At 39.3% G+C, this 15271-nt stretch overlaps 1 protein-coding gene across 3 annotated transcripts in view; it reads right to left on the bottom strand.

Annotated features, from left to right (window-relative positions):
- LOC132386463 (NACHT, LRR and PYD domains-containing protein 12-like) overlaps positions 1 to 15271 on the bottom strand; it is a 235372-nt gene that overhangs the window by 12779 nt on the left and 207322 nt on the right. For all 3 annotated transcript variants that reach the window (XM_059958757.1, XM_059958756.1, XM_059958758.1), the window contains 4 exons: positions 9575 to 9667; positions 2674 to 2840; positions 1609 to 1780; positions 1459 to 1509 (listed from right to left, as the gene is read on the bottom strand). In XM_059958757.1, the coding sequence (XP_059814740.1) occupies positions 1459 to 1509; positions 1609 to 1780; positions 2674 to 2840; positions 9575 to 9635 (451 nt within the window). In that variant the 5' untranslated portion in view covers positions 9636 to 9667. The remainder of the gene's footprint in view (positions 1 to 1458; positions 1510 to 1608; positions 1781 to 2673; positions 2841 to 9574; positions 9668 to 15271) is intronic.

The following is a 15271-nucleotide window of genomic DNA, read 5'->3' as shown; positions in this document are numbered from 1 at the left end:
GGATCCTGACAGGAGTGTGTGGGATCTCATTGTTTGTTCAAATCCTGTCATGGTGTGCGGGATCTCACAGTGTGTCAGGAACCTGCCGGGGTTGAGTGGGGTCTCACAGTATTTAAAAACCCTGTCAGGGTTCTGTAGGGTCCGCCATTGTGATAAGACCCCGCTTTGGGTGTGTGGGGTCTCACACCATGTCAGGACCCTGCCAGGGGTGTGTGGGCTCTCACAGTGTGTCGTGACCCTGTTCGGGGCGTGTGGGGGTCTCACGGTGTGTCAGAAACCTGTCAGGGAGTGTGCGGCCTCTCAATTCGGGTGAAACAGGGATCGTAAGAAAACACTGAATTTTGAAATATTTACTTTAGAGAATGTGACAATGGTAGAAATAATGTTCTTCAATAATAAGGGAGAAAATCTCTTTCGTATTCAGAAATACGTGAGAGAACTTCACTGCCGTGTCTTCTTCCTCGGCAAACAGAATGAAGAAAAGTGAAGAACAAGTTTGTAGGCAAATTGTAGAGAATTACCAAATTCTTCGTGCAGGGAAACGGAGGGGTTTTATAGTCTGAAAGTGTACTGGAAAAGCATTAACAGAGGTGATAGAAACATGAGTAGTGTGAAAACTTCCTCTGGTGCCATTTGAAAATTAACGTCTTTGGAATTTGTTCTTGGAAATGAGATGGCTGAACGAGGGTTGTGGCTGAGATTCCTTGTGTTTCTGTTCAAGGGCTTCGAGTAATAAGCTAAAACATGGGGTACTCTAAGATTAATCATTTTTACCATATATGTCTTTCCTTCATTCTCTCCTGTATTAAATGTGCAGTTGAGTGATCCAACTCATTCTGCGATTAGGAAGCCTTACAATCTCTTGGGCGCATGCGCTGACCCGGGCTCCATTTTTACAGACACAATCTGCTTACGGATGTAATGTGTTTCTTATCCAGATGGTCACAATTTAATTAATTGCAAAATTATTTATAGATATTTTCAGTCCTTTCCATCTTCCTTGCCGCAATCCGATAACCATCGGTTTCTCTGTCCTAATTCCCATCTCTCACCCTTCCACAGTGTCCATCACACAACACATCAATTTCAGCTTCTGTGGACTGAGCTGAGGATTTTGTCCCCCATCACACCCTGACTAACACTATCTCCTCAGGACTACTGCGTGGGATATTAAACTGTATAACTTCAGCACTGTTTGTACTAAAGGAGTGCAGATGGGAACAGAGCGGGGTTCATATGCTGCTCCGCTTTGAACAGACTAGTCAGAAACTCACAAACTCTCTGCGTGGTTCCTCATGCTGTCCTGTGAAAACTCTCCCTCCAGCAAACATTTTTCCCTGTGTCTCACTGTGCGCTCTGTCATGGTGGAACATTTACCTGATCAAATCCCCGTGACTCAACAACAACATGCCCCTACATAATATCAACCTTCAGTGGAAACAGCGGTTTTTCACTCACCTTTCAGCTCACTGGGAATTTCCGGTACGGGTGGATGAACCGGAACACAACCTGTTCAGATTTAAAATAATTTATCATGTTTCAATTCCTCAAATTATAACTATGTAATGTTTGAATCCAAAATTAATTTAACCTCTGATATTATCTCACCATGTTCCTGTATTTCCTTCAGTATTTTGTCAAACTTTGGGACTTCAATCCGCATTTTCACAAAGGTTTCCCACATCACCCTCCGGGCGCGGGAGCCTTTCTCCATCACCAGGCTCAGGAGGAGTTTAGAACTGTCCGCCCGCTCTCCCTTATCAGCGAGATCAGAGATTTTCTGTGAAGAGTAACGGTGAACATATTGGGGACTGACAGATTCACACAGAGAATGAGAAGTAAATTATGTGCTCTGTAAGGGGATCACACTGAGCAGTCATCCGGACGGGTGCTGATCCCGTCTGGACATGGACTGTACATTCTGAGTGCAGAGCACATGGAGGGACATTCACCGTGAACCTGGTCCACCAGTCAATGAGATCCTGGCTGGTCTGTGACCGCTTCGTTAACTTGGCTCCAAAACCATAAATAATTCCTCACCGGATCTGACCGTGTAAAACAAAATCAGAAAATAACGATCACAGATGAGGAAAGAAGTCAGGAGGGTTTTTATAACAGCGTGAGCAGTCTCGGAGAAGTTGCAGAAAAGATGATGTGATTCATCTCCTCAGTCCGCCAGTGCCCAACATGACAGCGGATTACCGGCTGACACCTGATGCCTTTCCTTTCCAATGGAGGTTTATTCAGTGATTACACATTACAACATGGCCGTATTCCCCGATCCACACCGTTTGCAGTTACAGATTGTCACAGAATGATCTCCACCCAGAACAGAACACACTCGAGCTCCTGTGGCATCCGGTCGTAATGCCCCTGTTCTCACTGAATCCTGCTGTCACACTGTACACTCTTCCCGAAATAAAGATTTCTACCGTATTTCCATTTCTCGTTTATTGCAACATCATAGAACTGTTGCCTACTCGCCTCACTCGGAACATTGAGCCACCAGCAGGGGTATTTACAACTTTTTCAATCATCGCTTGAGATTAATATTTTTAAGAATTTATTTATTTCTGATTTGTTTTTATGCTCTATTATCCGATGAGTGATAGTCCCGACACCCATCAGTCCTGTGATGTGTGAAAATTCAAACCCATTCTCCCTCCCACTCACTCGATGTTCCTCTCCACTGAACTGATTCTCGGCCTTTAACGCCAGGCTCACTCCGTGCACCCCTCCTTCCATCGCCTGCTCCAGCCTGTCCCGGTAGATATCCGTCAACTGCAGCAGCTGGGAATCGTCCCAGCTTGCCAGGAGCTCGGTGATCACTGAGCTTGGACCTGTGAAGGAAAATGAGGGGCATTAAAGAAATTTCAACACCATACTGGGTAGTAACGTTCTCTCTGGAACCTAAAGATCACAACAAAACACGGGGGGGGGGGGGGGTCACCTGATGACGTAGGATCGAGACGCGGGAAACCAGCGCTCCCGTAAAAAAATCAGTAAATTAATGTTTACGTGAAGAAAAGTTAGTAAATACTTCCAAAAAGTTACTTATAACCTACTCCAGATTGTTTCAAACTGTGTCTCATAAACAGAAGATGAAGAAAACTACTACCGTGAAGACAACGCAAGTTGGAACAGAATCAAGGGCCACTGCTGCCAGAGAACCGCGGGTTCAGGTACATTTCACCTGCGGTGATACAGAACAGGAAACTGTGGCAACATCGACCATTTCTAAAGAAAAAGACCAACAAGAACTGCGCAAACGTGAAGGAAGGAGCATGCGCAAACGCGAGCAACAGAACCACAAATCCCAGTTACGATTGAAACCGGAAGTGAATGTGAATCTGAGGCCGATTCGGATTCTCTTGATAAAAAAGTTTTTCTGGAAATATAGAAAAAAACTTTGATGCAAACAGTGTGTAAATTAGAAAAATTAAACGCATTAAAAGAAATCAAAAAAAGATAAATATGGAGATTATGTTTGATAAAATGATAAAAAGACCGGAAAAAATAGGAAGAGAATTATAGACTTGGAAGTCAGAACGGAAGACATGGTTGAAAGAATTAATAAAACGGAAAATAATATCTCTGCCTGGACATTAGAAAGAAAACAATTGTTGGAAAAAGTGGATAAGCTAGAAAACTTGAGCAGTCGAAAAAATATTAAGATTGTTGGGCTTAAAGAAGATACAGAAGGCGAAGATACAATAATTTTTTTTCAAAAATGGATCCCTGAAAACTTGGAAATGGAAGAAGAAACTCTAATTCAAACTGAAAGGGCTCATAGAGCCGGAAGATCAAGACCTCAAGCTGATCAAAATCCTCAATCAATGTTGATAAAATGCTTAAGATACCGAGATAAAGAAAAGATCCTGAAGGCGGCTGCCCAATGTGCTAGAAAGAGTAAAGGGACATTGGTGATAGAAGGGAAAGCAGTTCTTTTCTATCCTGATATAAGTTATAACCTTTTGAAGAGAAAGAAGGAACTTAACCCAGTGAAAAGAGCTTTATGAGAAAAGGGTTATAAATTCATAATGCGTCACCCAGCAACAGTGATAATTTTTTTTTTGGAGGATGGAAAAAGATTTTTTACCGATTATCGAGAAGCGGAGGAATTCGCACGAAAACTCCTCGTTATTCGCTAACTACACATAGAGATTTCCAAGCGTAATGGATTAAAGATGAAGTCAGAGACAGTGAATGGAATTGATGGACATTTAAGTATGATACAGGGAGCGAAAGGCAAAATTTGAGAAATATTAATTGTGAGTAGTATTTTTTTCTTTTTTTCTTCTCATATATATACTTTTTTATGTCGCGGGGGAGCTGGGGGAGCTTTGGATCGATTGCTACGGGATTCACGTGTGTAGTCATGGCGATTGCCAAGACCCGTACAACAGAGAGGGGTAATGTTGTGTTCTTTTTTATCCACAACATTTGTAGGGGGGTATTTTGTTTTTTTTTTCTTTATAATCTATTTTTCTTCTAGCTTTCTTTTTTTGCCTGGATGATCGGTGGGGCACACATAGCAACATGGTTAATTTTATAAAGATTCCCCAAGGTACCACGAAAGTTGAAAGATTAGGTATTATTATATATTGGAGTAACCCAATTAAAAATAATGACTAATATACTAAATTTTTAAAGTTTTAATGTTAATGGGCTTAATGGACCGGTGAAAAGAAGAAGAATCTTAACACACATTAAAAAAAAATGAAAATACATATACCTTTTTTTCAAGAAACACACTTAAACACACTTATGAAAGAATATCAGAAATTAAAAGGAGATTGGGTTGGAAATGTTATTGCAGCTTCATTTAACTCACAGGGGAGAAGAGTTGCAATTTTGGTTAATAAAAATTTGCCAATTACAATACAAAATGCATTAATTGTTTCGGCGTGTAGATATTTAATTATACATTGTCAATTTTTTTCAGAACTTTGGACTCTTATGAATATTTATGCACCAAATGAAAATGATGTAAAATTTATACCAGGTCTGTTTGAATTTGGTTAACGCAAATGACAAAATATTAATAGGTGGAGATTTTAACTTTTGTCTAGATCCAGTTTTAGATAGATCAACAAAGGTTCTCAAAAAATCAAAAGTAGCAAAATTAATTTTATCATTGATGAAAGATTGGTATATGGAGAAGTAACACAAAAGTAAGAGATTACTCATTTTATTCAATTAGACATAACTTATTCAAGAATAGATTTTTTTCCTATTAATGAATATTCAAGACAGAGTGAAAAATATGGAATATAAAGCAAGAATATTGTCAGGTCATTGATAATGACAATGATAATGATAGATAAAGAGGAATCAATTTATAGATGGAGATTTAATTCAATATTACTAAAACGTCAAGATTTTAGTGATTTTATAAAAAAGCAGATTCAGTTCTTTTTAGATACAAATTCACATTCAGTTGATGATAAATTTATATTGTGGGAAGCAATGAAGGCATATTTGAGAGGTCAGATAATAAGATACTTCTAAAATTAAGAAGGAATATATGATAGAAATAGATCAATTGGAAAAAGCGATTACAAAATTAGAAAAAGAATCTCAAAAATATATGGCAGAAGAAAAACGAAGACAACTTGTTAATAAGAAGTTACAATATAATACACTTCAGATATATCGAACGGAAAAAACAATTATGAGAACTAAACAGAGATATTATGAACTAGGTGAAAGATCACATAAGGTTCTTGCTTGGCAGTTAAAAACAGACCAGACTTCTAAAAAGATGAATGCAATTCGAACAAGAGTAAATAAAATTAATTATAAACCTTTAGAAATTAATGAAACTTTTAAGAATTTTTATTCTGAACTGTATAAATCAGAACCACAAAATGATAATGTCAAGATAGAAAGGTTTTTATCACAAATAACTCTTCCAAAATTGAATTCAGAAAAACAGAAGGGATTAGATATGCCTTTTATATTAAAAGTGGTCGAAGAAGCTCTATGATCATTTCAAAGTAATAAATCCCCAGGAGAAGATGGATTTCCGCCTGAATTTTATAAAAAGTTTAAAGATTTATTAATTCCTCCTTTTATGGAGTTAATACACCAAGCGGAAAGAATACAAACTTCCAGAATCTTTTTCGACAGCTATTTTAATAGTATTGCCAAAAAAAGATAGAGATCTTTTAAAGCCAACATATAGACCTATTTCTTTCTTAATCACTGACTATAAAATAATAGTAAAAATCTTATCCAACAGATTATCTAAATACTTACCAAAATTAATACACATGGATCAAACAGGATTTATTAAAAATAGACCATCGGCAGATAATGTAACTCGGTTATATAATTCATTTGGCTCAAAAGAGGGAGGAAATGAGTGTGGTAGTTGCTTTAGATGCAGAAAAAGCATTTGATAGATTGGAATGGGATTTTTTTTTATTTAAGGTATTGGAAAAATATGGAATAGGAGTATCGTTTATAAAATGGATTAAAACCTTAAATACTAATCCCAAAGCTAAAGTAGTGACAAATGGTCAAATGTCAACACCATTTCAGTTAACAAGGTCAACTAGGCAAGGTTGTCCATTATCACCTGCTTTATTTGTGATGGCGATAGAACCATTAGCTGAATTAATTAGAATGGACCCAGATATTAAGAGTTTCAGAGTTAACCAGGAGGAATACAAGATTAACTTATTTGCTGATGATGTTCTGTTTTATTTATCAAACCCATTGAACTAGTTGTGTAAATTATCCTCCAGATTAGAAGAATATGGGAAAATATCAGGCTACAAACTAAATTGTGATAAAAGTGAAATTTTACCTCCTACTAAAGGAGATTATAGTCAATGTCGATTAATAACTCAATTTAGATGGCTGATAAACAGTATAAAATATTTAGGTATAAAAGTTGGTAATGATATAAAGAACATATAAATTCAATTATTTACCATTATTGAAAAAAATTCAAGAAGATATAGATAAATGGATGATATTACCAATAACGTTAGTAGTTAGAGTAAATACCATAAAAATGAATATATTCCCTAGATTACAATACTTATTCCAATCACTACCAATACAACTACTCCAGAAGTTTTTTCAAGAGTTAAATAAATATGTGAGGAAGTTCATTTGGAAAGGTAAGATGTCAAGAATATCGTTGGAAAAATTGACATGGAAATTTTATCTAGGAGGGTTACAACTTCCAAATATTAAGAATTATTATAAAGCAAATCAACTTAGATTTATTGCACCTTTTTTTGAGAAAGATAGACAGGCATGGATTAGAATAGAACTAGATAAAATAGGAGAAAATACACCAGAAGATTTTATATATAAATGGGAGTCTAAATGGATACGGGAAAAGAAAGAATCTCCTATATTAAAACATTTGATTGATATCTACAATAAGATAAATGTTGATGATGAGATAAAGAAATCTTTATTAGCAAAGAGATCTTTAATTCAAAATAGACTTATTCTTTTTACAATGGATAATCAAATTTATATAATTGGTTTCAGAAAGGGATTAGATATATGGGAGATTGTTTTGAAGGAGGTATATTAATGTCATTTGATCAATTAAAGAATAAATATAAAATATCAAACAATCTTTTTTGTTACTTCCAATTAAGGCTTATTTAAGAGCAAAATCGGTTCAAACAATGTTATTACTGATATCTAATGAAATAGACACTTTAATTCAAAAAGGAAAACCTAAAAAAAATATTTCTTGTATGTATAGTTTGATTCAAAAACTGGCAATTAAACAACGAATCCATAAGTCAAGACAAAAATGAGAAACTGACTTGAATATTAAAATTGAAGAAACAAATTGGTCAAGACTATGTCTTGATAGTATGAGAAATACAATAAATGTCCGGTTAAGATTAGTGCAATGTAATTTTTTACATCAATTTTATATTACACCACAAAAAATAAATAAATAAAACCCAAATTTATCTGATCAGTGTTTCTGATGTAACCATGAAATTGGTACTGTTTTATATTCTACTTGGTCTTGTTCTAAAATTCAACCTTTTTGTACAAATTTAAGAGTTTTACTGGAACAAATTATTGGAACACAACTTCCACATAGCCCAATATTATTTTTATTCGGTGATATTGAAGGGATAAAACCGAAACCCAAATTGAATAAATATCAGAAAGAATTCATAAAAATTGCACTGGCAGTAGCCAAAAAGGCTATTGCAGTTACTTGGAAATCGGATTCATACTAAAGTATAGATCGTTGGAAGAATGAAATTTCCAGCTGTATTCCACTTGAAAAAATTACTTATATTTTAAGAGATAAATATGAAATATTTTTGAAAATTTGGCACCCTTATTTACAAAAGACAGGATTAAATATATAGGTGCTCCGAAGATAAAGTAATTGGTTATTTGGGGAAAGAAATAAATATATATACTAAAGTTATTATGAACTCCGTGGAGCATGTGGGGATCTTCCGATTTTCTTTCTTTCTTTCTTTCTTTCTTTCTTTCTTTCTTTCTTTCTTTCTTTCTTTCTTTCTTTCTTTCTTTCTTTCTTTCTTTCTTTCTTTCTTTCTTTCTTTCTTTCTTTCTTTCTTTCTTTCTTTCTTTCTTTCTTTCTTTCTTTCTTTCTTTCTTTCTTTCTTTCTTTCTTTCTTTCTTTCTTTCTTTCTTTCTTTCTTTCTTTCTTTCTTTTTCTTTTCCTTTTCTTCTATAGGGAAGTTAGGGGGAGGGGTTAAGGGGAGGGGGATAGGGTGGATAATTTTTTTTCTTTCTGTAATCATTTGAAAACTCAATAATTTTTTTTTAAAAAAACAAAATACAGTCCGAAATATATATGTGGGAGAATGGGTTTGGGCTGGAGGGTAGGGGTCGCCGGGGAGTAGGAGGTGGCATAGTTCCATCTGTTTAAGTCTGCTCTTTCGTGTCCCCAGGAAAATACCTCCCTGTTTTGAAAGGACTCTGCTTATTGCTGAGAATATAGTAACCATCACCATCACTCTCCTGGTACTGACCATCACCACCGCTTTGCAATGGGTTACTGTCTGACTGCCTGGTCAACCCCTTCCTCTGCAAATCTCTGGGATTCCTCACAAAATACTGGAGGAACTCAGCATGTCTGGCAGCGTCTATGGAGGAGAATAAACAATCAATGTTTCGGGCCAAGGCCCTTCATTGGTCTGGAAATGAGGGGACAGAAATTCTAGATATTGTCACTTTACTTTCTATTCCTTGTGGTCCTGATCTGAAATGTTGACTGTTTATTCCTGTACATGGATGCTGTCTGACCTGCTGAATTCTGCCAATATTTTGTGTGTCTTTTTGTTGCCCAAAACTTTCAGCATCTACAGAATGTCTTGTCTTCTGGAGTAACTCGCTATTTTAATGTACATCACAATCTGTCAGAGGAGCAGGAACAGACGGTAAATGTACTCCTTCCACGTGTGACCATGTTTCCCCAGAGATGTCAACTCCCTCTCTCTCATCTCCCTGCTCAGTTTTCAATTTTGTCAATTGCCTATATTGCATTAAGCTCAGGCTCAGAATCCGCAGAGTATTTATAAATTATAATAATTCGCCAACATACCCATGTCCTTTCCCGATGTTGACGTCACTGGAGCCCCTCCACTGCTCGAACATTGACGCATTTTGGTGAGAGGTGTGATCAGTTTTTACTGTTCTGTAACAAAACAAAACAACAACAGGAGGATCAGCCATTAATTAAAGGAGAATACTGTTTTGTTTTTAAACGGAGGGAAACACTTCCAAACATCTTGGGCCGATCCACTGAACACTTGAGGGTAGGGTCCACCTGATCCACCTGCGCCCATCCACCCACTGTCACATAATGTCCATTTTTGATCTCTCCATGGAATGTACACTGGACCAGGATTCTGCAGACTATCTACTCTCTGTATTGCAGGCAATTCCCTCTTTGGAACCAATCTTTTGCCCTGGACCAGGAGTGTTGCGTCCACGGAATGCCGAGGCAGGCTGAGCAGACAGCGCCCACTGCTTTGGTCCTCCTACCACTGGTGGCGCTGTGGTGAGTAATGGACAAGTGTTACAGCAGTGTGGAGTGAACCATTTCTGCTGACGATGAGACTTCTACTACTCTCGTCACTGGATTATACAGATTTCTCAGTCACACCTGATGCTCACTGTCTCCTTTCAGGTTATCATTGCCTGGCCTTGACACCTATGACAATATAGGATTTGAGTTTATACAGAGACACTCTGACATCCTGAACAATCCAATTTCACCTGTAGCATCGTGACATCTTGTTCTGAACCACTATAGTTTTTTTTTTTTTTCCGGCAGGAGTTTAAGACCATTATTAGCACCAAAACTCAGTTAAGATTTCTTTCAGCATGTCACCTGGCTATTATCAGATAGTTAGTTATAAGACACAATGTCAAACACAATGTCGACATGCCATACATACAGAACAACAAGTTGGGAAAAATCATTAAAATAAATAAAGTAAGATGCTGGAGTTATTCAACAAGACAGAGAGTATGTTAATATTTCAGGTGGAAGACCCTGTATCAGAGCTGAACTTGTGTGTAGGAGCCATGTATCTGTTCTCTATCAGCATTGCATCCTGCGTTGTGTATTTATGATGTTTTGTATGGTAACTAGTTGCATCAGTGGGGGTGTGGTACACGCAAAGGGAGTCAGTTATATATCTGTGCTTTGTTCCTTGCAGTACACAGCCCTAATGCCCTTCCTTCAGACAACATTGGTGGCGTGGAGAGGAGAGACTTGCAGCTTGGACAACTGCCGATCTTCCATTAAAAAACCTTGCCCAGGCTTGCGCCCTGGAAACTTTCCAAGGTGCAAATCCATGTCTATTGAGACTAACGGAGGCCGAAGTGTTAGGTTGCCGGGACTGAACGAGATATACCCCATGCAAATGTAGGAATCGAGGGAGGAGATTGCTAATCCCCTGACGATGATCTTCGCATCATTAATGAGGTGGGGAGAAGTACCAGAAGATTGGAAGTTTGCAAACGTTGCTCTTTTGTTCGAGAAATGGAGTAGAGATAACTCAAGAAATTATAGACCAGTGAGTCTTACTTCAGTGGTGGGCCAAATTTAGAGAAGATCCTGAGAGGCAGGGTTTATGAGCATTTGGAGAGACATAATCTGATTAGGGATAGTCAGCCTGGCTTTGCTGAGGACAGGTCATGCCTTATGAATCTGACTGAATTCTTTGAGGATGTAACAAAACACACTGATGAAGGTAGAGCAGTGGAGGTACTGTATATGTATTTCAGTAAGAGGTTAGCAAAGGTTCCCCAAGGAAAGCTCATTCAGAAAATAATGAGGGATGGGATCCAAGGAGACCTTGCTTTGTGGATCCAGAATTGGCATGGCCACAGAAGGCAAAGGGCGGCTGCAGATGGTTCGTATTCTGCAGGGATGATGATGACTGATAGTGTTCCGTTGGGTCTGTTCTGGGACACCTTCTCTTTGTGATTTTTACAACTGACCCAGATGAGGAAGTTGAAGGATGGGTTAGTAAGTTTGCTGAAGACACAAACGTTGGGAGTGTTGTGGATCGTCTACAGGGTTGTCAGATGTTACAGTGCAACATCGATAGGGTGCAGAATTGGACAGAGAAGTGGCAGATGGAGTTCAATACTGATAAGCTTGAAGCGGTTCATTTCGGTCAGATTCCAAGATAATGTAATATTAATGGTAATACTCCTGTCAATCTGGAGGATCAGTGAGATCTTGGGGCTAGTGTCGATAGAACACTCAAAGCTGATGCACATGTTGACAGTGTTGATAAGAAAGCATATGGTGTGTTGACATTTGTCAGTCACGGAATTGAGTTCAAGAGCGTGAGGTAATGTTACAGCTATACAAGACCTTGATTAGATCCCACTTGGGAGTACTGTGTTCAGTTCTGGTCACCTCACTACAGGAAACGATATGGCTGCTATAGAGGGAGCACAGAGGAGATTTACAAGGACTTCCTTTGGATCCAGAATAACAATCATTTTGTTCTCCTTTACACTTGTAAACAATCTTGAATCTTGAACCTTGGGGATAATCCCACGACCAACCACATTATCTATGCTCCCACTTGATTTCATAAACTCCTACAATGCCACCCGCATTCTCCTCTGGAATAAAGATCCAGCTCGGCCAACCTCTGCCTATGACTCGGCCCTCTAGTCCAGGCAACGTCTTCAGCAAACTCGTCTGCACCCGATCCAACTTGATAGTATATTTCCTACAGCAGGGTCAACACAACTGTACAGAATACTCTGTGTCGCCACACCAACAATATAATGCCCATAATCCAGAACTCAATGCCCTAACTGATGAAGGCCAGCATGATTAAATCCTTCTTTTCCACCCTCTATACTTGCACGTCCACTTTCAGTGACTGTACTCTTGTACTCCCAGGTCGCTCTGTTCCACAACACTTGGTGCCCTCCCAGTCACTATACCAGTCCCACCTAGTTTGACTGTCCACAATGCACCAACGCTCACCCGTCCAAGTTGAAAACCATTTGGCATTGCTCAGCCCATCTCCATAACTGACCAAGATGCCTTTGAATTTCATTGTCACCTGTTGCCTGATAAGCCGGTCTCCCGAATTTAGTCTCCCTGTCTGCACATGACTGTGTCGCCACCCACAGCTCTCATCTGCTAATTAAGTTTGTCGACGACAACGCATAGATTGGCCTCCTCTCAAGCAATAAAGAGGTGGCCTACAGGGAAGAGGTCATCTCTCTGACACAGTGATGGCAAAGTAACAACCTTCCTCTCAATGTCGCAAAAACAAAGGAGCTAGTTGTGAATTACAGGAGGAATGGAGACAGACTAACCCCTATTGACATCAATGGATCTGGGGTTGAGAGGGTGAACAGTTTTAAGTTCCTCGGCATCCACATCACCGAGGATCTCACGTGGTCTGTTCACATCAGCTGTGCGGTGAAAAAGGCACGAGAACACGTCTTTCACCTCAGACGGTTGAGGAAGTTCGGTATCGGCCCCCAAATCCTAAGAACTTTCTACAGGGGCATAACTGAGAGCATCCTGACTGGCTTCATCACTATCTGGTATGGGAACTTTACTTCACTCAATTGCAGGACTCTGCAGAGAGTGGTGCGGAGAGCCCGGCAAATCTGCAGTTGTGAACTTCCCATGATTCAGGACCTTTAAAAGGACAGGTGTGTAAAAAGGGCCCGACGGATCACTGGGGACCAGAGTCACCCAACCACAATCTATTCCAGCTGCTACCATCCGGGAAGCGGTACAGCAGCATAAAAGTCAGGACCAAAAGGCTCCGGAACAGCTTCTTCCACCAGGCCATCAGACTAGTTAACTCACGCTCAATTGAGTGTACTCTGTATTATATGGACTGTTCAATATATTGTAAATTACTTTCATTACACATTTTGATCGAGACGTAACGTAAAGATTTCTACTCCACATGTATGTGAAGGATTTAGGAAATCAATTCAATTTAATTCAATTCAAACCTGCTCACCGTGCCATGTACATTCATATATAAATCAATGGCATGAATTAATTACAGAGGTTTCGACACTGACACACACATCCCACTCGTCACATGCCTCCATTCGATAAAACCATTTTCAATCATCTCCCTCTGCTTCTTGTTCTCGAGCTCGGTGTGAATCCACCTCGCCAGCTCCGCGTGACTCCCACGTGACCGAACCTTCCCGATCAGCTGCCATGCGGAATCTTGTTACAGACTTTAACAAAGTTCAGATGAACAAAGTCACTGCCCAACTTCACCTAACTCCCTAGTTAACTCTTAAATAATCTCCAAATTACTTGACTGATGATGTCCTAGTGGGCAATTTAGACGGTGATCTTCCGTTAGCCAATGTCCAACATCCCGGGATTTCAGCTTCACTGCAGACAGAAAATTCCGATCCCAGCTATTGAAATACCAACCTGGACTGAAGCCTGTATACTGCCAGTTCCATATCCTCAGTCACCAGCCCAATATCATCACCCATACAAAGACGCTTTGGTGCCGGTGATTTGCCGTGGAGTTCCTGCCATTTCCGATTCACAAACTGAGTTGGAATTGGAACCTAATGCTGCCGGGGCCGGTGCTCAGGCTGGTTCCCCGGTCTGTATAGAGGATGCGGATACACTTCAGCCTGATCCCAGCAGCTAAACCGAGCACATTTGATCACAATCTTCCTGCTGTGTGGGATCTTGCCCAGCACAGCTGGCTGCCACGTTTCCTGCAGTGTAGCAGGAACAAAATGTAAAATTATACAGTAGAAAATGCTGAGAACTCAGTACATCAGAATACATCTCTGAAAGGAAAAATGGTGGAAGACCCAGTTCCAGAACTGAGACTGTCCAAGATGCTGCCGATCTGCTGAGCGTTTCCAGTATTTTCTCCTCCTTACTTTAAATTTCCTGCAACTGTAGTATTTTCTCCCTCTTCATTTTAATGCACAGATAGTAACTGATTGCCATCCTAAACTGTAAATACCATCCCACCCCAACCACTCTGTTAGTTCTGAGTTCATTCTGACCCTGGTGTAACACATTTCGTACGGTCAATGATCACAGCATCCTTTTCTCCCACTATCAATCGCTCTGTTACATTTGCTCCTGAGGTCACTGTCTCTACGCTGAGAGGCGGTGACCACAGAGCGATAAAAAGTGCAACACTTGCTGCAGCTCTGACGGGCCGTTACCCTGGAAACGGAGGAAATGGTTCACCGAAAATAAACAAAAAATGAAATAACAAACACAACTTCAGATGCTATGGGTTACATTATGGCAAAGGTTAACACTGTAGCCATTTTGTAAAGGTGAAACTAAAATACAAATGACTGCTTTTTACTCTGCCACGTGCTGTGTTCAGTTAAACCACTGGTAGTCCTAACTGTCAAAAAAACAATTCTGGAAAAGATGGAAAGCAAAACTTGATTGTGAAGACAAAGTTTAAAAGAGAGATTGCAGAAATATATCATTGTAGCAATAGGAACAGTCTGGGCAGAGGTTAAACAAGATGGTTGATATATATTATTGAGGTGATGGCATTCAGACTGGACAGACGTTGAACAAGATGGTTGATATTTTTCATTGAGGTGGTGGGATACAGGCTGGGCAGAGGATTAACAAGATGGTTGATATATATCACTGAGGTCATGGGATACAGGTTGGACAGAGGTTGAACAAGATGGTTGATATATATCGTTGAGGTGGTGGAATACAGACCGGACAGAGGTTGAACAAGATGGTTGATATTTTTCATTGAGGTGGTGG

Source organism: Hypanus sabinus, unplaced genomic scaffold, assembly GCF_030144855.1.
Source record: "Hypanus sabinus isolate sHypSab1 unplaced genomic scaffold, sHypSab1.hap1 scaffold_117, whole genome shotgun sequence".
Lineage (NCBI taxonomy): Eukaryota > Metazoa > Chordata > Chondrichthyes > Myliobatiformes > Dasyatidae > Hypanus > Hypanus sabinus.
The sequence above is the reverse complement of the archived record's forward strand: the minus strand, read 5'-3'. Positions and strand labels throughout refer to the sequence as shown.